This window comes from Amia ocellicauda, chromosome 3 (genome assembly GCF_036373705.1).
Source record: "Amia ocellicauda isolate fAmiCal2 chromosome 3, fAmiCal2.hap1, whole genome shotgun sequence".
Lineage (NCBI taxonomy): Eukaryota > Metazoa > Chordata > Actinopteri > Amiiformes > Amiidae > Amia > Amia ocellicauda.
This window is the reverse complement of record NC_089852.1, coordinates 48818018-48842628: the sequence shown is the minus strand read 5'-3', so window position 1 is coordinate 48842628 and position 24611 is coordinate 48818018. Positions and strand designations below refer to the sequence as shown.

The 24611-nt window shown below is 38.7% G+C and overlaps 1 protein-coding gene across 1 annotated transcript in view; it reads left to right on the top strand.

The window, feature by feature from the left end:
- The first annotated feature begins 1883 nt into the window (after positions 1-1883).
- Positions 1884-24611, top strand: part of LOC136746930 (protocadherin-16) — a 126628-nt gene continuing 103900 nt past the window's right edge. The window contains exons 1-2 of the mRNA XM_066699817.1: positions 1884-2376; positions 20475-22294. Of these exons, the coding sequence (XP_066555914.1) occupies positions 20495-22294 (1800 nt within the window). The 5' untranslated portion in view covers positions 1884-2376; positions 20475-20494. The remainder of the gene's footprint in view (positions 2377-20474; positions 22295-24611) is intronic.

Here is a 24611-nt window from a genome sequence, read left to right as displayed (position 1 = left end):
TCCTAGTGTTGTTGTAAGACAAACTTTTTCTTACATTTAAATGTGTACCTGGCTAGTCCATATGCTCCTGTACACGACTTCTTTTGTGTTGCCTTCCACACCTGAAATCTCTCTCTTCAATGCCCGCCACCCCCACTCACACCCCCACTACCAACCTTCTCTCTCTCTCTGTCACCCAGCAGGATATTACTGTGTGTAGAAAAATGGAGATGGTTGGTTGGAGGGAGATAAGCACAAAAATCACCCTGTAATGCTGTTGCTTTAGAGCCTGATTTTCCTGTCAGACTTAAATACATCTGGCTGTTGAAGAGGGGAATATACAGTCCCTAGTGGTTACTTTTATGCTTACATCAGTATAAAAAAAATCTCACTTGCACTTCATATACATACATTTATACATATGCATATTTTTTCAGGTCATACTCTCAAAACAAAGAGAAAATCAAAACAAAAATGTATGTACGTAATATATTTCAGATGTTCACAAAACTCAATTTAGCAGTGTTGTACCTGGTAATGTGAATCCACCTCATTTTTGATAACTTGCAGATACTGACTTCCCCATTTTTTTTCTATATCTCACACTCTCTTGTTATTATATTATTAATTTAAATGGCTTCTACTATATATGGATTCATTGCAAAAAGGTGGATACTGTTTCTAACCTGTGATAGTATTTAACAAATTAACCAGACCAGATTTTTAGGGTCCTGTGCAAACAATTACATCCTTGCAGTTGCCTTGGGTAGAAATGTAGTGAATTATGCAATTATGCTGTGCTACTTAAAAACAATAAAAAGTACTATTCTGTATAAATAGATATATCTATACACACTTCTTACCATGTTCTCTGGTTATTCCTTATCAACTCTGATTCAATATGGTACAGCAATTGCAAAAGACACAAACATATTAAAGAATGATCAGAGGAGATGACTGGAAACAAGCTTTCCATTTTGTCTCTAGTTGTCCTTAAATAAACATTCATGATATGGCAAGTGGTTTATTTATTTAAGCATAAGAATGGCTGCATACATATCAGATTATGTTATATTTAATTCAACGAGTGAAGAGATTATTTTGTTAAGAGCAGATGCTCTTTTTTTTTTTGCTTTTAACATAGTGAATTATTAAAATGCATGTGTGGGTGACAACATCCTATGATCTTGCAACATTCAGCTTGATTCTGAGATCGAATTAATCTGTGCATGGGAAACCAGCTCCAAGAGGGGCATGATTGTCTCTTTCCAAAGATTTTTTGATTTAATTTATAGCTGTGGACTGTAATTGGGTTAGACTAAGTGTTGGGATGAACAGCGATATCTTGCAGCATCTGGTTTAGTGTTTCCGAAAGACAGATGGACATTGAAGCTCTTCTGTCTACAAACTAGGTACCACAGATGAAGTGTGGTGATCCCCACAAGTTCATCTAGAAAAGGAGGGAGAGTATGGTTTTACTACACACTACATGAACTTATAAATGCACTGTCCAGCATCAGTTATGCTGAAATTATCAATTATGTATTGTGTCTGACTCTGGAATACTGATGTGATCTTTATGAATATTTAAATAAAAATCATGTAATGATAATAGTTCGCAGAAAAAATCAATAACAAGATAACATGTCATGTACCTTCAAGCCTGTATTTAAACAACCTAGGCAAAGTATTTTGTTTCAGCATAATTCCCATTCAGCAGAGCTTGGTGGCACCAAAGTCTGCAATAATAAACCCAATCTTTTCTCCTTGGCTCTCCCTGAGACCGGCACGGTTAAGTAGCCTGCTTTTTCAGCTCTCCACGTGTTGAATAAATTATCTAAATGGCAGAGAGAGGACGGCCTTGTCGTGGATTCAGATTTCACTGGCCGAGGTGCAGTCTGTCTGCTTTGGGGCAAAGCTAACAGTGGGAGCCGTGTCTAATACCGAGGAGAGAGAGAGAGAGAAACAGAGAGGACCATATCCCGCAAAAGTGCAACCCAGTGCATTGAAAGAGAAAGAGAGAAAGAGAGGCAAGCGCCCGTTATACAGTCAAGAGGGGGAAAAAAAAGGAGTCAGGCATTTGAGCTTGGAAATTCACGTCCACCTGACCACAGACACGAAAGACAACCGGAGAAAGCGGCGTCTTGCGTGAAGTGTCGGGAGCAAAAAAAAAAAAAAAGGCAAAAGAAAAAGGATTGCATGAGGGATGCATTTTTTTGCCAATTTCCTTTGTGCAATGGATAAAAATGTAGACTAAGCGTGCATTGCTGTTAATTGCACCATCATTCGTTTGTTCTGCTGCAGCAAAGCAATTTGGAAAAAATCTGCATACAAATTGGATTGGTGGTGGTAACGGACACAGGGCTACAGAAAGAGCAAGAGAAGGAGCAGATGACTGTAAGTGACCGGTGCCTTTTTCTGTATATTAGCTATATATTAATCTTCACTGACTGCGGTTCATTTCAAGCTGTGTAAGATTGTTGCAAATGAAAAAGGGGGTTGAGTCCTTGTAGGCTACAGCATGGCCAGGTACAGAAATGATGAGTGTAAAATTCAAGTGGTGAGGTAACCACCAAGAAGGATAAAAGGAAATCCATTAAAACACATTAACACCTATCTATCTATCTATCTATCTATCTATCTATCTATCTATCTATCTATCTATCTATCTATCTATATTAATTAAATACATCATTCAATTGTATTACTTAAAATTGTTTTAGTAATAAGCACATTATACGGTTTTGAATTATATCCATTTTAATATAGCGTCTTCACGGCAGCAAATGTATTATTGGCAATAGCTAAGGAAACGACAAGGAAAAGCTAATAAGGACAGCCTACTAATATTGATGATCATAGTAGCAATTGTTAACACGGTTGTTTAACTGTGTGTGTGTGTTGATATAAATGAGACCAATCACCGTGGCAATGTGGTTATTCTAAGAAAAAGAGTAGAGAGACCGAGAGAGTTGGCTTTATGTATAAAAAGGGTTAAACTGATATTGGATACCCAGTCACACGGACAGCGTTCATGTAAGTTCATTCTTGTTGGTTTTTCAGATTCATTTAGCATGCAACACCTAATGCATTTATTTATATTAACATGTACTTCTTTGGAACTCAAGCAATTATGTTCCATCAATTTAGACCACGATTTAGTAGGATATATCACAGTGCTAGGGCTTTGTTGCATTATTAAATACTATATTCCAATGGGATAGTTTATATTCTCTCTTAAAAAGAGAATAGAGTAAATACTGAGCATGTTTGAAGATGATAAATAATATGAATTGCCAACTAAAATATTTTGCAAAATAAATACGGACGGAAATAAACAAATCTGTACCATATTCATGTAGCCAAAAAGTGTGTCTGTGGTTAGTGATGTTTTGGATGCCCGTTACTCAGAAGCAGGTAAATGAAAGAGAAAAGTGCATCCTTTTCCTTGCTAACTCGATCTGAGTTTCTTATCAGGTCATTATTGCCGAGATGCGCGTACTCACAGTCTATGTAAAGTGTAAGGTACATTTTTGTTTTGTGTTTTGTTAAAAAGCTATACATATATAATATTAAGACTATAAAGTTAACTTTTTAAAAGAGAAACGTTGTAATGTTGCATTATTCAGTTGACATGTATGCACTAGAGGCAGGCGGGCAGATACAGTTTCTGTTGGTGCACTGAGGCATGCACCCGATTGAAAACCGACTCTTGTTTTAATATGGACCATATGCTGCCTTTCTTGCCGGATTAAGGTGTTTCAGCAGGGACAGTAGCTACTGCATGCATTTCAGTCGTATGCAGAAAAAAACAAAGTCATGGCCATTCATGCATGCCCTGATTTAGTGCGGTTACTGAAAGGTAGCTGAAGGAATAAGAGAGAAGTGCAAGCTGATGTAACAGGCAGGCGGACTGATGGATGAGCTGAAATCGCAGAGCGCTGTAGTAGCCCGCTGGTGGAGTTACACTTTGCCAGCATTTTCAACGGAGAGCTAAGTCCATTGCCAACAATATCAGAGCAGAAAACTGCTTTCTGTGGCATACAATCGAGAATAAATAACTTGAGAGGCATCTCTGCTGCTTGCAGTCAGAGGCAGTGAACTGTTATTGCTCAGGGATATGGTCCAGTGAGAATGGACAATGAACTGGCCAAATTGTGTTTTCTGCTCAGTGTTAGCCCGTTTGTGTGGGTCATTCATGATCTGCTATGGGGAAGCCTGGTAGGTTGGATGTTTTCCCCCCGTCCTTTGCCATTCTCCTCCAATGCAGTGCTGGGACTGACCTGTAAAGGCTATCTATATTATATATTGAACATACATCATGGGTAGAGGTCATCTCCCTTTTGTTTTCTCATCCACACTCAATGTGCTTTTTCGTGATTACTCCTATGTTAGGACTGATCACCAGTGCCAAACGGGTGTCCTCTGAAGGTGCTTTGTGGAAGAAATGCAATTCAGTTTTGGCACACAAAGGAAAGATAATGAAATGAATGAATTGCTGTACTCTGGTATTGTGTAGAGGAATTGATTGGGCTTTCCTCAGGATTACACCCATTTAGGAGCCTGGAACTTAAGGCCATGGCATTCAAGTGTGCTTTTCAAAGAAGGGGTAGTGCAGTAAGGTGCAAAATAAAAACAAGCTGGATAATCTATAATTTATGTTAATGCCCCGTTCCTCAAAGCCTCGTTGACTGTTTTAAGATTTTTCCAGGGGGCTGACCCTTTCTGAGTTTATTTATTTTTTAACCAGAGATGGTTCTGTTCTTGGCAAATTAAGTCTGCATGCTGTAAACTGACCTTGTTTTCAATTGTAAGGGGAGGGATTTGTCTTACTTAACTGTTGTAACCCAGGCAACAATAGTAAAACAAGGCTGTGAATTCATCCTCTACTCTTCCTCCTCCCCTTCCTACTTCCTCTGCGTCTTCTTCCTTCTCCCCTTCCTCTTCCTCTTATTTGTATCACGATTCCTCTTCTTTCTTCCTCTTCTTCTTCTGTCTTCTTCCTGTTTCTTTTCACCCATTTCCTTCACTTTGATCAACAGATGCACATGCTGACCAGCTATGATTAATTAGCCTTTGAAAGTTACATTGTTCATGGGATATTCATTCAATGTCTAAAACAACTGATGTGTCATTATCACAGGCAGTAGATAATTACACGAACGTGCACGCGCATTCTTTGCATGCATTTCAGGGGATAAAGTTTGCCGAGTGAGATGCAGTTGGAATACTGTGGTTTAGCTGATTTGGAAGGCAATCGGGATGCTAAGATTGATAGCAGAGGAGAAGAAAAGGCTGTTTGAATGCTGGATGTGGGACATTTTGCACACAAGCCAGTTAGAATATTGTACTGGCACCCCACAAACTTTACAACCATGTGTGTACTGTGAATGTTACCAGTGGACAAACGTAGCATTGAAGAGCACTGTTGAATTGGTGATTTAAATGGCCAATGGGCAGAAACCTGGAACACACTTTGGGCTAGACTATGTACAAACTGTGAACCGCAACAGGGTACAAATTTGTAGTTTGCGATTTGTGGGTGGGTCTAAGTTTTCATGTGGTCTAGCCCTTTATCTCGTATAAGGACATTCAGAGCACAATAAGAATGAAAATGAGAAGACATTGGTTTTCTTTGCAGCAGGGTTGTAGATAATTGGTCCCCCTTCACTCTACTACAACCATTGATATTGGGACTACATTGGAGATTGCATGCTTCCAGTTGAAAGAGCAACTCCGATAGGATGTGTTCATGGACACACCCACTTAAGTCATTTTTGTTCTCTGGCTCAGATACAGGTACTGCACTAGCCAGAAAGAACCTTCCAGTGAGTCTCAGACCTATCTTATAACCCAATGTATCACCGATTGAGCACCAAGACAAACATTGGCCGCACTACCACCGGATTTTGGCAACTTGCTTCTCTTGTCTACAATAGAGTAGTCTATGCTTTCATTCAGACGCTTATTGGATCAATGATGTAGGTCAGTGTAGCACATATAACAGCTACCAGGGATCACACCTGGCAATGATTTGTGAAGTACAGTCTATGTTTTTAAGCGAATTCCCAGTAAAGACAAGTCACTGTTGTTCAACACGTATTGTTTCATTGATTATCCAAGCACACTGCATGCAGTTGCATAAATATACAATAATCGGAATAGATTCCCCTCCCGAAAATATGGTGCATTGTTAATACTAGTTCTTAAGGTTGTTAAGCCATCTAAAACTGAACGTATTTATTTATTCAACTGAACAAAAGCCAACAAGCAAATATACCAAACAAAATTACAGATATATTCAGCCGTATAAATATTCTGTAATTTACTGCCATTGTAATACATATATTATTATTATTATTATTATTATTATTATTATTATTATTATTTTATATGAACAACACAATTATTACACTACATTCAGTTTTCCATAGTGTGGTTTAGGTTTATGGTGAATGAGTGCTGCCCTAGATTCTAAGAAGGCTGTCTCCTGCATGTCATGTTTTCCAACATAAATTTTAAATTGGTTAAGAACAGAAAAGGGCAAAAATGTACTAATTCTCACAAGCTTACTTGAAGTCATAGCACAGAATAATGGCCATGTTTCTCTTGGTGTATTTTCTTACATGATGATAGATAGCTGTTGGTTTTCCATAGGTGATTTAATCTCTTCTTAATTGACATTTGACATACCTGTTCTGTGCATTACACTCGCTTCACTGTTTCTGCGCAGATCATTTGAGTAATTAACTGCTCCAGGAAGCAGCATTTTCTGACAAGTGCATCACAAGCCAAATAACAAGATAAGTGCCCAGGAAACACATTGTTCTGAAAGGTGCTTCTGCATGGTGCAACTAAAACAAATGGTTTCCCCTTCAAAATGCCTGGTAATTAACCTTTATTTTTTAAAATAAGCTATTCAGAAGCACTACCTTAGTTACACGTGGAAACAGACATTTTTGCAGAAACATTAGGACACAACTCCCTACATATTACGTTTGAAATAATGAAAATACTGGAAATTTCAGGAGGTAAGGAAAACAAACCGATTCTGGGCTTGATACAAGTGTCAACGTTTTTCTTCTCCCCCCCCCCCTGCCAATTAAACATGGAATGGAAATGTTTTGATTAAAATCCACCTTTTTCCTAACCTCCAGCGCCTTGGGTATTTTAGCTGTAATTGTTAGTGGGATTATTTTCAAGTTAAAGCACCCCATCAGTGATTAATTTTTTTGGGTGATTGTATCAATCATTTATTATACTTGGATGACACACTGCAGCTTTATAAAATATTATTTCTGCTAAGCATTCCTTTGAAATTAGTTTGTCCCTTGTGTTCTATTATTAGTTCTTTCAGTCAGCACATTTACATGCAAGCCTAAGCGCCAATATTACTTTAATTATTCTTTTTTTTTTTTTGCGGTTCGGAAAGCTTTTTTTAGATGTAGCTGGATCGTCCTCAGATGTTATTAATGTCATTAATTGCATTGTGTTCATTTTGCTTTAAGCACAATCCTCTGCCTTTCATTTTTGCTCATGCTGCTCTACACTGGTCAGTAAGAAATTGGTTGCCATGGTGCTGTAGTAAAACAACCTCGCCTCCCTTCTCGGACTGCTTTTGTTTCCCCTCGCTCTATAGAAGCAGTGTAAAGATGTGATATCGCCACTCTTCAGTTTTCTCCATCGAATGAATAGAAATTAAATGTGACAAAAGTCTTTATACTGTGATCCACATTTAGCTGAGAGTTATAAATGCCAGTATGGACAATTAATATGCTTACCCTCTTGAAATGTTTACGAAGGAAAGGGATCATTCCTTTGCAAATGGTAGACCATGATGGTTACTGCAAATAAACTAAATACATACCTAAAATAAAGCTCTCAGATATGAACTAGAATGAACTAGAATGAACTGAGTGAAAGGAAATGTATGAATGCTTTGTTGAAATTGTTCTCATGTCAACAAGATTTGAGTTTTTTAAATATTATTTCCAGAATGCATCATTGTCTATCTGGAAAGGACAAAACATAAATAAGAAACAGAGCAATCTCGGATATTGTGACTTGGGAATGTTAGTATACTCAGCATTATATAAATAGCTACAAGAACAATAGTGTCTGGTGTTTCCTCTTCTATTAGCCTCCTGGTTCCTGAACAAGCCAAGTATGTTGTGGGAATAAAATGTGACACGCTGATTGTCCGAATCTCCATTTGGTCACTACATTGTTAAAGGACAGAGCAATGAATAAATAAATAAACCAAATTAATACATGCATATATTTATATTGTGGCAGAAGAATTGTGATTGATGCCGTTGTTTAAAATACAGGGACAAATCAGCATAATGTTTATGCATATGAAATTATGGACAAAAGAAACAAAAGATGCAGGAAAGATCAAATATGATTTGCAAACTGTCAACAAGAATGTCAACAAGAAATGAAAAACAAGAATATTGTATTATTCTTATAGTTCCCCAACAAAGGGTTATGAGTCAGTTGTTTTATGTTGATCTTATAAAAACAAAACATTTGTATTGTTTTTATAAGATCAGACATTTGCAGGATCAATTTGGGGAGAACTGTTTAGTCTGAGGTTGTATGTTTCAGTGTTAGTTAAGCGATTTGGTTTTGTCAATGGTGTGCAGCAAAGAAATGCAGGTCAGGTGAGTTAAAACAAATGAGATACAGCCTTGCAGCCATGATGGCGAATTGGGATCATGGCTAGAGCTCTGGGAATGAGAAAGAGAGGAGAGTTTTGTGCTAGTAATATTTTGAGTTACCGGATTGAGAGAAATTTATAGAGTTTACACAGAAAACAGTAAAATAAATTATGTTGAGTTGTTGGAAACAGTTGAGGTCTAACTAGAGGGGCTTTAATGGCTTCCAATGATTATGTCATTAGTCCCATATCCCAGTAGGTAGTTCATTATTTCTTTATTTTTTTTAAAACCATGCTTGCACGCGTAGTTGGCGTGTCAGAACGCGTTATGCCAAGAAATGAATTAAGAATTATATAAACAAATCATAAAAGCCCAATGTAATTGATGCCAAGCCGGACCGCTCTGTTTTTTTAAATGCTTGTCTCCTGTAGAAAACCCGTCAACGAGGTAGTCTAACTCATTTGCTCTGACACAGTTTGGCATTGTTTCTGTTGTCTAAAGTGAATTCCTTCAGTCAGTCTTATAGCATCTGCTTTTCAGTCTCAGCCCAGTGCAGAGACCGACCGGTGTGCCTGAGACTCAGCCCTGGGTTTTGTTACGTTACCGGTGAGGATGGGACATGAGTGACTCAGTGTTTCATAGAGCTTTGCCCAGAACACTTCAGTGCCAATTTACGCAATTGACTAGTATTTATTTGACATTCTTTATCTAAGCTGGAGACCGTTACACAATTGTGAGCTCATGTACCTTTCATTTTTTTTACTGCACTCCCTCACATCCACGTGGAAAATGTAAATGAAAATAAATGCATTGTTATTTAGTTACATGTCATTACAAGCTTGTCTGATGCGGTAAACTATATATTACACTCAGTAGTTCCACAGTTAAATGCAAAAAAGTTAAAGGAAACTAAAGGAAAACTTAATGCCAAAAGTGGTCATTCTAACTTTTTTTTACACACACATACACAAAAAGTGGGCTCACATGCATTTTGATCCTGAGGTATGTTTCTCAAAATGTTCTATATGTTGTTCACACTTTGACCATGACATCTACAGATGAAGGACAGAGAAATTACACCACGAAAATGTAAAAGCAGAATAGTTTTACCCTCAACAAATGAAGTTTTTTTGCATGTACTGAGGTTCTGGATTTGGTCTGATTAGGCTAAATTTAGTCATCTTGGGACAAAGTCAAATCCATTTTAGTAGACCAATCATCAAATGGGATTTGGTGGTTCCAGTGGTCTTGGTGGAGTTAATACCAAACCAGTGACATCATCTAGACCAAGGTGCTGGGTTGCAGAGTAGTGTATTAACAACCTTTTTTAAAATGAGCACCAGATCTGACTAACTGTCAAAGATAGACTGAAATCTGTGATGTCAGCTGGGCAAAAGTTGTAATCCTCCCTGGTGGTTGTGAGTGAATAGTCCTATCTTGCATTTTTATTTACATATTTATTGGACGATACTTGTCTTTTTGGTGTCGTTTCAAACAAGTGACTGGTTAGTTCTTGGTTATGTCCCCTAAACAGCACAGAATGTTGAAGATGAGCATCCATGAGTCATTGGCACTGCATTTTATCCACAGTTCTTTCATTGTTTAATGTCCATAGTTTAGCCAGGGTTGAAGTGCATGTTGCCTTCAAGTATGTTCATTCTGGGGAGGGATTTGGTGGTACACTGGGTTACACGTGTCTGTATTTGCATGCAAGTTTCAGTCATGGAGAATGTCAAGCTTTAAGTAACCAATATCAGTTGATAAGCTTGAATTAAAAGAGCGGTGGCACACTGATAAGTCCTTACCAATGTTGTCCAGATGGGCTTTCCATACAGCTTTGAGTGAAGCAGAGAAGCAGCGAGTCTTTGAACAGCGCCTGGCCTGCTTCCCCAATAATTGTCTTTGAAAACATGGAATGAAAACACATTGATGCTAATACAGGATGAGAATTATGCCTTTGTTTCCTATTCTATCCATGTGCGTGCGTTTAAGCGCTGCTTTGTTTTAGGGGGCTTTGTAATGCGTTATCAGTCGTGCTAATCGAAGAGCTCGAACAGCAACACAGTCCCTGAACAATATAGCAAGCCCTTCTGGACAAACGTATGTAGTTGTTTCTCTCTATAACTGGCCCCCTGTTTAACCAGAACTGTGCTCTTAACCTTGACATAAACAAACAAACAAACAAACAAACAAAAACAATTGCAATGTGTGTCATGGAGAACAGGTATCAGTTATGACACATGATTACAGCTTCTCTCTAAAATACATGGCAGATCATTAGACTGTGAAAACGGAGGCTTTGTGTATTTCAAATACTGGTCTTTGTTTATTATGGGCTGGAAGAAGGAATCCAGATGTGATTTTTTTTTCATCTTTTTTTCCTGTCCTAATACCTGCTCCTGGGGAACAGTTACACACTCAAACACAACATGAGGGTAACCCAAATGGGCAGCAGCATGCAAACACAATGGGGCGATGGTGGGTATTAAATGCCTTTGAATGGGAGTTAAAATTCTAGCCTCTTGTGACCAATTATTTAACATTGCTTCCATTGATGTTTCTTCAACATTTAAGGCCTTGCATTCCTTTGTGTGTGCATTGCTCAAAAGCTTAGTAGTTTTATTAGAATTTGCTGGAAGCTTGACGTGGAAATCAAAGGTCATTTAAAAGAAGTGGCTAAATGCTTAACTTGTTGACTGTATGTTACTTACGTTATATTTCAGCAAAACATAAAGTTTGGCCTTAGAGAAAATATTGTTCTAATATTATTCCTGCTGAGGGGGAAAGATCTGTTTAATAGTTTGTTTGGCCTGTTTCTGAATTATTGTTTTTTTTTTTGTTCTCAAATTTGTCGGCATTAAAATATAAGAATTGAGTAATTTGATGGCAAGTTATATTCATTTTTTTCAATAAAATATAATTACTTTGACTTGTCAAAGTAGATTGTAGTACATACTTTTTTCCCCTTATCACTTTATATGTATGTTAAAATATCCTTGCTTACATTATTCGCTAATTTCCTAAGTACTTTAGGATGAAATCAATTCAGTTTTCAGAGATGGAAATATATTCAAAGGATTGCAAAATGAAAAAGGCTGTTTCGCCATCTGTAGATGTTTCATTTTCATAGCGTTGCCATTATACTAATGCTGTTTGACAGTTTCTTTTATTCGAGATTGTTTAGTTCTGAATTTTTGAAAATGTCAGAACTTTGGCACCATTCTGTGAAGTGGAAGTATTGACTAATGGAACTAGGCAGCGGGTTTTGTTCAACAATATTGTGTGTGTTTTAATTTCCCATTTGTTCCAAGCCTGGAAGAATAACGCAAGCCAGAAAGACACAAAAAATAAACTTCACCTGGGCTTTTAAATCAGGAGATCACAGAGGGACAATTGCATTCAAATGAACTGACTACATTGCACGATTTGACCAAGATATTTGTTTGCAGTTCATGGTACCAACTTCATAGAGAGAGTATTTTAACACTGAACCAACTCTACCCACATGTGCCCTTGAAAATAGCCAGTTTCCCAACATTGTAACCATATGTAGTTAATCAACTGTAGCTACAAAGCATTAGATTGTGTTACAAATGTACATACTCTTTTTCTGAAAACTGGCTGCTGTTCTAAGAACAGTTGGACGTATGTCGTTTTATAGCACTCTAGGTTATAGCAGTCAGGGTTCTTTTTTTGAAACTTAAGATCATTTCAGTCACCTTGCTGGTGAAATCACTCATGCCAGCATCCAGAAGGTGTTAGTTTCCATCATTAACAGTGCAAAAACATTGCATTTCTTCACTTGGTACTTCATTATCGAATTTGTGACAGCGTTAAAACCGATGATCACATTACCTGAAACTGACTGAAATGAATGAATACGGGCTATTGTTCCCTTTCATCAAGATTAATACTGCAGTTGATTTGCTTGGGGATTTAATGCTTGACTTGAATAATTCCTTTGTAGTGATGAATCTTAACTGATCTACAGCAGTGCTATTTTGGAGCACGTCAGGACAGTTTAAAAAAAACAGTGTCTGTTGTTTACCATAATTAAAAAACTTTTATATAGAGTTTCCCATATGTTTAAAATAATTCAATTTACTTACACCATTAATCTACACCATAAAGACAATGAGTTTAAACCAAGCACTTAAAATGTGGGCGCAGCATTACTGTATAAAACCACAACATTTTCATGACTGTATTGGGGCATTAGTTCCTGTCAGTAACTGAAGTAGCTTAAACTATTTATTACATTTTTATATAAGTTATTGAGATCAGTCATTGTATGCCTAAACTACACTATTGACGTATTTTGCTCCTGTGGCAAACTCTTGCTTCATTTTATATGAATACTGTTTGCAGCTATTGCAAACTGTAGCATCTATTTTGGACTACTGTTAAAATGTTACTTGTCTAACACCCTCCTGTTCATTAGCAGTATTTACACCCACAAGTGTGGCTCTAACTGTTTACATAGTGTGCCTCTAATGTTTGACTTTAGTTGTGCACAATCTGAAAGCTCTTAATTTGAGATTGTCAGCTTTCAGGGAGCTGCAGTTTGGGCGAGGATTGTGTCCTCGCTGTCCGTCTGCCACTCAAAGCTTTTTCCACACTTTGAAGTGGTAGCAGTGCTGGGTGCTGCTGTGCTTGTGTAGCAGAATTTCACTGCTAGCATCTGGTGATGTTGGGCATCCCTGCTGTACGGGACATAACTCGAGATCCATGCAGTCTGATATTTTCAAAAGCAGTGTGGTTGGACTTTAAATATCTGAGTTTAAGAATGTGTCAGGATGTGAAGAAGCAAAGGAAAAGATACAGACACATTATATTCATTATATTCAGACTGCCAAATAACATTAGAGTCCGTTAAACCCAATAAAAACAAAAAGGCAATAAATTCCACCCAGCGTACATAATTCTGAAAGACACTTACAGTGTAGTATATACATTAGTGAGCTTGTTTCTTTTTGTGTGCTGACTGATTGTATATTTTATTAGTGCTCTTGGAGTCTACACTCGGCATATATTTTCTCAGTATAGTTTTGTTTTTAGAGAACTGCCTGCCTTCCTAGATGTATATTTGTAAATGGATTATTGAAATGTAAGGCCGATTTTGGCTGTAGATCTTGTTTGTCCAAATATATCTTAATATGGTATTACAATCCTCTGTGGTATCTTTTAACACTTAATTTAAATAATGACTTTGGAATCAGTGTGGGCACAATGTTTTACCACTTTCAATCCCAGGAAGTGGTGTAGAACAGTTGCTTTGACGTTTTGTGTAACATAAGATGACGATTCATTCACTTTTCTCCAGCCCACCAGACTCTAGTGTAAAGGCAATTGGAACACTTTATAAATCTTCTGAGCTGAATGTGCAATTCTGACAGCACTGCCACTTATTAAATCCCCTACATTTGTTTTTATCCTTCTAAGGCCTCGACCAACTCAAATGTTTGAGCTATTAGCAATATGCAAATTACAAATCAGCACCTTTTATTAAAATTGTAGTACAAATTGACTTCTTCTTACAGTAAATTAAACTGCGTCTGGGCACAGGTTAGTAATTTGCAGTTCTAGGGTTGGGCACAGTTTTGATTTGGTCGTGACATAAGTCTGAGAGGGTTGTAGTGTGGTAAGTGATCAAATGAATCCTTATGGTTTTAGATACACATTCAGATTCATAATGAATATAATGGTCATATTTTAAACCGTTTTGCTTGTCAGTGCAGAACTGGTCCACCTCAACCCGAGTGGTTTAAAAGCCCCATTTGCTTTGGTGTCTATAAAGCAGTGATGTACTCGTATATGATGATTTTACCCCAACTGACAGGTTCAAGGGTGCTTAGATGTTTCAGGTGAGGTTTCATCTGAGCACTGTAAATTAAGAAAAGTAACATGGGAGATTAACACTGAGCAAAAACTACTTTATGAAGAATGGCCTTTTTTATTTGAATATATATAATTTAGACCTACTGGTGTTTACTACTATAATAGATAACAGTCTACAAATCCTATATTCTTGAATCAGTCGTTGGAACAAAATGGTTAAAATGAACAGGTTTTCTGGGTCTAATTTTGTATGTAAGTAACATCAAATGTGTGTTTGTCAGCATTCAACTGCCCGCTTGTTCACAACACTGATTAACAGAAATAGAAAAAACACTGACTGTCAAATAGAAAAAATCTGACAGTGTGCGCATGTCTGGAAAATATTTCTCTGAAGTCTTTGCTAGGGAACAAACCTTCGAGCCTTCCAAATCTTTGAGTGTAGCCTGACAAAAAAAGCAAGCCACATCTTCGCCACCTCAAATGTTGACGTCTCCTTAGAAAAAATGTGCAGTATCTCCTACTTTGTGAAAGCTTTGTGAAAAATGGAAACTGTAGGTGTAAACTGTCACACTTTACAAAACCCACATCATTCTTCCTCTATCTCCTCTCCCAAGTTTTAAAGGTTTAGTCTGCAATGCTGACAGAGTGAAATTAGCATTGGAATCCCATATGCTTGAAGCTGGCTTGCCAACAGACCCCAATTACAATCCTGCTGAGCCAGAGAGCGCACAGGGCAGACTCAGTGGAGCCCTCCCTGTCCGATGTCTTACAGGGTCGCTGAAATACACTGTCACAGACCTGCTCCCAGCAACCACATTCCTGCTGTAAAAACACAACGCCACTGGCTGAACGATTTCACCTTATTTCAGAGCGTAGAAATGAAATGCCTTACAAACCATAGCCAGAGTCCAGCAGAATTTATTGCTGCTATGGTTTTTGATTTTAGTTTGCATTGTGTTCTCTGGTCCAGATTATCGGCCCATTTAAGATGTGGGTGCTTGTTCCTTGTGGTTTATTGATTTAATCTCGGCTATAGATGCTCCTCTGCAAATAAAATAAGTCATTAAATAAAATTTTAAGTTTGGAAAAGATGTCCCTTTCTAAAATGCATTGGGTTTGTGGTACCTGGAATTTAAATGTGTTTCGGTAACATTAGCTAGGTTGACCGTGATCCCTATAAAGAACATGTGTGACCTGTGACCTATTCTTTAATGCAGAAGGGGAAAATTGGATTAGTGAAGCCTAGTTTTCCTTCCAGCCTGCATCTTGATTCTGATCTACAACTGAATAGTTTTCAGGACAGACCTCTTATTTTCAGCAGTAAATTATTGTTTGTTGGCATTTAAAGACATAAGCCTGAGTGGATGCAAACCTTTCCATTTAAAAACACCAAATGGTTCCTTTTTGCAAGCATTTTAAAGTGGCTAAATACTGGATCAAGCGTGAAGCATCCCTTAATTGTTTTATCTTGTGTTAATGAACAGCAGCAGTTCTTCTTCAATGTGTAGAAGACTACCCCTGGGATCTTTAAGAACATTTATATATAAAGCATTTATTATTATTAATCTGCCATTTCTGTATCCCAAATACAGCTGTCACTGCTGACGACTATATTGCTGAATTAGTCCAATTGAAACCGCTAATGAAATGCGAGTGATTCATAAAACCTAAAATAGGATATCAAGGGCAGTGACAATGACTGGAGTTGCCTAAATTAAGATGTAGTACAGCCTTGCCAAAACAAAACAATTTACATAATCACAATTCATTTTGAAGTTTGACTCCAGCTAAACTTTACTTTACATCACCATTCATTTCTAGGACAGAAATTCTTCTTAATACCACTAGGAGGAGCCTATTAGACCAGAATTACCACAGATCCCCCCTGTATAATTGGAGGAACAGCCTCCACTCTCAGACAGCTGAAGTCCCAGATAAGACTTGCTATGGTATTTCCTAATATTGTCGTTGCTTTATTTTATGGGAAATCAGCCTTTTCGACCATGCATTTTTAAAGGGAATACATAATTAGCAAGTATGGATCAGAACAAACAACACCTAGATAACTGACATGCTAACCACAGAACTTTATCAATTCAGATTATGGTCCGGATTAAATCAAAACTTTGACCCACCTGCTAATAGAAAACTACAGAACTGTACTCAGTTGCAGCTTCATTTTTACTAAGATGCCACTTTCTTCTAATCATAAATGTAACCCCTATGATGTACAGATTTGTAGTTTTCTATTAGCGGGTGGGTCAAAGTTTTGATTTAATCCGGCCCTAAATCTCCCCGCAACACTGATTCTTTATTATAGGTGTTGATTTCATCTGAGGATGATTTAAAAAGCCAGGGATTGCACACACTTTCAGGGTTCATTTTTCACTCAACTGGACATGCCTCAGATTTTTGTGTTCAAGGTCTTTGTGGTCCTTGAAGAAAAAGATAAACCTGAATGGCTGAGTACCTATCAAATAAATCTTATAAAAATAGAAAGGTACGGGTCCCGGACAGGGGTATTCTCCAGTTCACCAAAGAATGACACAGATTGAGACTGGAATGCATGCCAGAAGACAGCGCAGCTCTCCAAGAACTGGATTTCACCCCATGGAGTAGCATTACTGATTCACTCACATGTGCAAAATATATATTGGGGTAGCCGTCATGAACAGACAGTGCTTCAGTGGTGTAGTCTTCACCTGTCAGAAGGCCAGGGTGAGGCAGAGGGTTGTAAATGAGGCTAGTTCATGCTAGACAGAAAAAAAACAAGACAACGAAAAACCTGGAAGCTTGCATTGTCTTCTTGGCCCAGCAGTAGCTTGTAAGTCATTAATTTCTCCATCCTATGGAGGCCCATAAATATACATCAAAGAATTTAGTAGTCGTGACTCATGGGTTTGACGCTCATGAGGCTTTGGCCTGGGGGAACTTGTGGGATTTTGCTCTCCCAAATGGCTGCTTCCCCCTTTTCATCCTCCTCTTTTCTCTCCCTCAGTTGGGGGTAAAAGTTTGCATCTTCTACAGTGGGGTCGATGCTTTGTGGTGTTTGTTTTTGTTGTTGTTGTTATTGTTGTTTTTTCCATAAGCATTTTTTTTTGTTTTTATTTCTGTTCTGTACTTTTATTTTAACTGAGGTGAAAGATGCATTTTTATATTTGGTTTGGGAATACGGGAAAGCTATGGAAAGGGTACAGTTCCTCTGGTATGACTCCACTTAGATTTTATCATTACTATTTTTATTTTATTGCTCTCCATGGTACCATTTATTGACAAAAATCCTCTTCATCCCTGCCCATCACCTCTTGGATGTAAAGACATGTAGCCAGTTTGCTTTCAATACAGTGCATGTTGGAACATCTACCATACAATGTGATTATGCCCAATAATGTTGCCGATTACATGAGTAGGTCCCTCCTGGTTGTAATTGTGTGATTTTCTATGAAGAACAACCCCAAAATAACATGGAAAACAGCGGTTTTGAAAGTGTGGTTTACAGTCTGGGAATTAACAGATGCTAGTTGCCTGGAGTTACTCAAAGATTATTTCCCCATTGTGGAAGCCACTGCTGATGCTTGAAGATGCATCACAATCGGCCCAATAATGTGGAGTCTTTCTCCCTTGCACAATTCATGTCTATGGAAGCAAATAACAAGTAGTCTTTTAAAGAAGTGTAGACACAACAGACTAAGAGAAAGTGGGAGGAAATTCCATGTTATTTTCTCCATCTGGAAACAGTAGTGGAGACTCTAAACTGAATCAGCTGCTTTCAGGAGCATGGAAATCATGGACAGGTTTTTAAGTAGCCTTGGGATATACTTGGTTAAATTCATGGGATGCCCAAATCCACTATCACCATCGCACAAAATGGTTATTTGTAGAAAACGGAAAACATTTTCGAAGTGTTATTATAGAGATTATTAAAGACTTTTTATGATTCTGAGACTGCTCTTTTGATTATATGGTCATAACGTGTTAAAATTCTGAGCTTTTGTGGCTTCTTTTCAGTTTAATACACTTTGATGGAGATGAAGATAAAAATGTCATTTTAATAAAGGACACCTGCAACATGGATAAAATCCCCTCTTCAGCATATTTGAACATATGACAGGAAAAAGGCAGTTTTATGCTTTTACACATCAATTGGATAAATCACAGGCAGCTTTGAGAACTGTCAGATATAGCAGATTTGTTTTTCTTTTCTTTTTTTCTGATGTACTTTAGAGACTTGGGGACATTCTTCAAAGTTAACGCCCAAAAACAGAAGTGTTAGGGGAGCACTCAATATTAGCAGATTCAACAGTCTGCTCTGACAGGCCTCACGCCCGGACTTTAATGCAAATCAACATTCTGTCATGTCCCAGTGTTTCAATATAAAGGCCCTGTTCACTAGACAGGTACCTGTGGGTATATTAGACGCCAAGCACAAACACAAGCCTAAACCATCGAAAATGCTGGACCTGTTTCTACTTAATTAAAAACAAATGTAGGGACCATAAAGAATCTCCCAGTCCTAAGTCTGGGCCAATATGGGGGGCCTGTGGCTAGAGTTATTTTTCCTTTCGAAGTAGGGGACTGTTATCCATCAAAGGAACTTGAGATTGAAGGATTAGGTATTTGAAAGAAGCGTCTGAAAATGATGTGTGTGAGGGATCTATTGTATGCTTAAAGTGGCGTGTGGTTAAAAGTAAAGCTTGTGAGACATGAGGACAACAATTCCAAGCTTTCTAAAAAAAACACCTTTAGTATGCAAGCAATGATGTATTTAAGAACAAGTAGTGTCCTTCCAAAAAATATAGATTTCTGTTGCCCAATGTTGCCTTTTTTTCTGGGAAAGAAGAACTATTTACGTATGTTTTCTCTCAGGCACTGGGAATTTGGGGGGGATTTGAACCCCTCTCTGGTGTAATCAGCTTTTGGAAAAAAGATTAAAAGCAAAATGTACAGCAGGTGCTTGCTTTTTTTTTCTGTTTTGTGCATTTCGTTTAAGCAGTCCAGGGATGTGGGCAAAACTAAGCTTTTTTCCATTTGTATTTATTTATTAATTGAAATCATTCTTTTGAGTGGGGCCAGATAGTACACTGGAGGGGAATACCACGCTATAATTTTTGGAATCCCTCTACTAGTATCCAAGGCCTGGGATTGTAAATGTATTTTGTTTAGCAGGCACAAAATCACATTTTCCATGTATCCTTTGTATTTGTTTCTCTGTGTGTTTTAACTTTTTCTGAAACTGGTTCCGCTAATTATTCACTCTTTTAGTGGTACAAACACTGAATGGAACTATTGTATTTTTTATTGACTCACTAAAAGAGCTGACATTTTGAAAAAATTGAGCGCAGTTAAATAACTTTAGTGGTTAAGTACATTCAAAACCCACAAGTATTAATTTAGTTGGATTTGTGTCTGCTAATGAATGAATACAACATTTATAGTGATAATAGTGGAAGTTTAAACCATATTAATCTTTTAAAGAGACCAAATTAACAGGGGAATATATCTAATCTATCTCTCATACTGTTTTATATTCTTGTTTTATGCTCATATTCATTAGTGTAATGGTTTCAAGCATGCAAAACTAGTTTTGTTATGGCAGTAGGTTACAAATCCTGTATGAATGGTGGTTTTGGTGGATATAACAAACTGTAAAGACTGGAAAACAAAATAAACAAATGCACATAATAAATAAAGGTCATATATATACAATCCTGCATGATGTCAAACACAATGTATTGCATAGCCATTGGTTGGATTGCGTGTTTTAAACAGAAAAGCATTTAATGAGATTGAACCTCTAGAAGTTACATCAAATTTCGAATTATGTATTTAATGCTATACCTATTGTATTACATGTAAGAACTCAGGGTACATGGTTTAAGTGTTATCTATAAGTTCTGGGGTACAGTCAAAAGTAAAGTAAAAAGTAAACTAGTCCATATGTCCTTGGTGGAAAAATGTTCAGTAACATTATTCTTTCTACTCTTTTCCCAACAGGTTTAAGAGGACCTGTCGACATGAAGACTATGCCTAAGGGTTCGGGAGAGGTGTTGAAGGATCCTTTGCACAAGCAAGGGTCCTGGAGCACAAAGTTGCTGCTGCTTTTTTATGTGGCATTGGAGCTCATAACTGTCCATTCGTCCACTGTGTTGGGCACGCTAGACTTGCAACTGGACGAGGAACAGCCGGCTGGAACAATTGTTGGAGACATCAGCACTGGGCTGCCCCCGGGTACCACTGCTTCCTTGTACTTCATCTCAGATCACGAAGGCACCGGGGTGGGCAGCGACTTGAACATTGACGAGACCACCGGGATCATCAAGACGGCCAAGGTTTTGGACAGGGAGGTGAGAGACCACTATAACTTTATCGCTGTGACCATGCACGGGGTGACGGTGGAGGTGACGATTGTGGTGAATGACATCAACGACCACGCGCCTGCATTTACGAAGAAGAGGGCCACCTTCAAGATTCCAGAGCAGACAGCAGTGGGAACCCGGTTTCCCCTTGACCCAGCTGTGGATGCTGACAAAGGGCAGTTTACCACACAGGGTTACTTGATTAAAGATGGCAACGTGGGGCAAGCTTTCCGCCTTGAGACCAAAAGAGGTTCCAATGAGGTGTTAAATTTGGATCTCGTAGTCAATGCCGTCTTAGACAGAGAGAAAAGGTCCTCGTACACCTTGATGCTGGAAGCCTTTGATGGTGGCTCTCCAAGGAAGTCTGGGCAGATGATCCTGGATGTTTCTGTCCAGGATATCAATGACCACGCCCCCCTATTCAACCAGAGTCGCTACCATGCCCTCATCTCAGAAAACATGCAGCCTGGTGGCGTCATCTTGCAGGTATTTGCTACTGATGCAGATGAGGGCGACAATGGGCTGGTTCTGTATGAGATCAACAGGAGACAAAGTGACCCTGAGCGCTACTTTGTCATAGACTCCCGCTCTGGTGTGATCACGCTCAACAAAGCGTTGGATTACGAGATGAGAAAGGTCCACGAGTTGGTGGTCCAAGCTCGGGACAACGCCAGCCAGCCAGAAGTCACTAATGCATTTGTCACCATCCACGTCCGTGATTATAATGACAACCAGCCCACGATGACCATCATCTTCCTCAGTGAAGACGGCTCCCCGCGGATTTCGGAGGGAGCCCAGCCGGGCCAATACGTAGCCCGCATCTCGGTGTCAGACCCAGATTACGGCGAGTACTCCAATGTGAATGTCTCTCTGGAAGGTGGAGATGGCAAGTTTGGCCTGACCACAAAGGATAATATAATTTACCTCATATGTGTGGACAAGATCCTGGACCGTGAGGAGAGGGACTCCTATGAGCTGCGAGTCATGGCCACTGACTCCGGGACGCCCCCACTCAGAGCTGAATCGTCCTTCATTATCCAGGTCACGGATGTCAATGACAACCCTCCACTTTTTGACCAGCAAGTGTACAAGCAAACCATTCCAGAAGTGGTCTACCCTGGAAGCTTTGTCCTTCAGGTCACTGCAAGGGACAAAGACCAAGGTCCCAATGGGGACATCCATTATAGCATCCTCCAGGACCACGGGACCCACTCAGATTGGTTTACCATTGACCCAATGACTGGGATAATCACCACGGCTACGGAGCTGGATTACGAGACAGATCCCAAGCCCAGCATCATGGTGATGGCTACAGACAGTGGGCGGCCCCCTCTGTCCTCCACGGCTGTGGTCAATGTGGTCTTGCAGGATATTAATGACAATGAGCCTGTTTTCGGGAGCAATTTTTACAACGTCTCCATCGAGGAGAATACAGCGGCTGGAACATGCTTCCTTCAGGTAGGAACAGGCTTCCCTGTTATTAAAACTAAACTCATCACTTTCACTAGTATTTTGTTTCACATTTAACAGAGCTAGTTGCTCAACTACAGGTCATTGAGTTGTAATTTATTAAGTATGTGAGGTGATATACCTCAAGTGTGAAGCTGGGCAGATTCTTTATGCATTTTTTTTTTTTTTAACAAAAACATTGTGGATCCATTCACACGTGCCATACACTGTTTTCTTAAAGGAACACACCGAGACAAATGCTAAGTTTTAAAGTGTCTACAGTTCAAAAGCATTCATCTCATGTCAGCGTTTTGGTCTGAATTAAGCTGTATTTTTTTTTTTTTGTGAAATCTGGGGGGATTTTCCAGTATTAATGAAGGGTTCACCTGCAGTCCTCCAGTTAAGATGATTTGCTGAACACTGGCTGTCCTTTAATTCACCTCTGCACGAAGATTGCCATGGTTACCGAGACAGTGCAAATGAATTATTTGGGACTGAAAATTCAGAACTTTGTATTTCACTCTCAGCTCTTCTGCACAGTTTAGAAGCAGCCAATTTCTGAAGTGCTACGTTTTGAACAGGAACTGAATTAAACTCATGAAAGGTACGTTAATTGCCTCTTATATGAATGGGGGAGAAAGACGCTCGGCACTGTCAGGCTGATGGCATAAAAAGATAAGCCCCCGTTTTAAATCATTAATGAGCGGCATATTCAAGAAGTCAACCGCGGGTGACAGTAATTAAACAGAAAAGCTGCATCATTTAGAAGCATTGTATGTGCTCAAGTTGAGATGGTTACATCCAGTGAGGAAATCCTTTTTTTAATTTTAGTTGCCGTTACTACTTCAAAGTAATGAGGCCTTCATGGTTCAGAAGAGGAGAAAAATGCCTCAGAGCACCAGAAATAAAATAAGTTAGATAAATACTGGAATTCCTCATTGTTACAGGTTAATTTAATTTATTCCTTGGTATTTTCTGTGGTGCTGTTGCACAGGCCAGGTTTCAGACACAGAGAAATCTGACTGAGGGCTTGGCAGACAGCAGCTTGGCCCACAAACCGCTTGAGGGAGAGGGGGCAGATGGAGCTTTCTGTCTAACAGCTTTTGGCCTCTTTGCACAACTGGAAGCTGCTGTTGGTCAACTGGGAGGTCCCCTGCTGTAATCCAGGCAGTCTGTACTTAAAAAAAGAGAGAACTTCATGGAAATTTCTAGCACTGTCTTGCATTTTGTTCACTTCTTTTAACTTATTTTGCTGAAGGATGTAGATGAACCACAATAATGGATTGATACTGCTAGGGTGAATGAAGGCTATTATTAATGACACCAACAAACAAACCAACCAACCCTGGCCGGATCTGCTTTGGTGTCCGTGGTACTAGTAGCCAAATCATAACGCTCATTACTGTAGAAAACGTTTGAAGTGAAGCAGTGTTGTTGTCCCCCACCAGCATCTTTTTGACAAGACAGTCTTCTCACAGCTCTATCTGCCACTTCATGTGGTGTTTTGAGACACATGTTGGCATCCATTGTTAGTGTCAGGGCCTGAATGCTTTCCAAGCTGTATACATAATGCCAGCTCCCAACCTCAGAATCTCATTATTCAAGTTAGGAATTTCAATAAGTGCTTTGCATCTGAAAAAACATATTCCCTTTTGGTTTTCAATTTTTATTTTTTGATGTAGGGCCTCCAAACTGTATGGTTGGAGTATTATAAAGTTTGGTATTTAAGTTTCTTTCCAGTTTTTACAGGATTGGGCACAATTAAACAGATCATCTTCTGCCACCAGTATTTAAACAAGATTTAAAACCTGGTTAATTATGAGGTTAATGGTAGAATCAAATTTTGACATATTCAACTGAAGAGTCTGTCATTTTCAACAGACAACATTCTGCCAAATTGTGGTCTACTTATTGTAGCTCTTCATACTGTGCAAACTACCTTGATGAGGCTGGCTGGACTATGTGAGTTTTCCAAAGAAAATTATGGGGTGGAAAGACTACTTTTTACACCTTTAAAGGCAGCTCTGTGTATAATTAGTACATCTACTTCAGATCCATTGCATTACTGTCAATGGTCAAAAAATGGCTAATGCCAAAATGCCAAAATACCGAAGTATCCCTTTAAGGAATTGACACAGAAACCTGCTATTAGATTAGGATTGATTACTTTGTGGATATGGTACTCATGAGAAAGCAACACCATTTATTATAAGATTATGTTTTATGCATCGCTGATTTAATGGACTAAATGCCAACGTTTAGTCTTTTACTGGCGTACTATTGCATTTTTTCTCTTTGGAATACTACTTTTTTTTGTGTTCCTCTC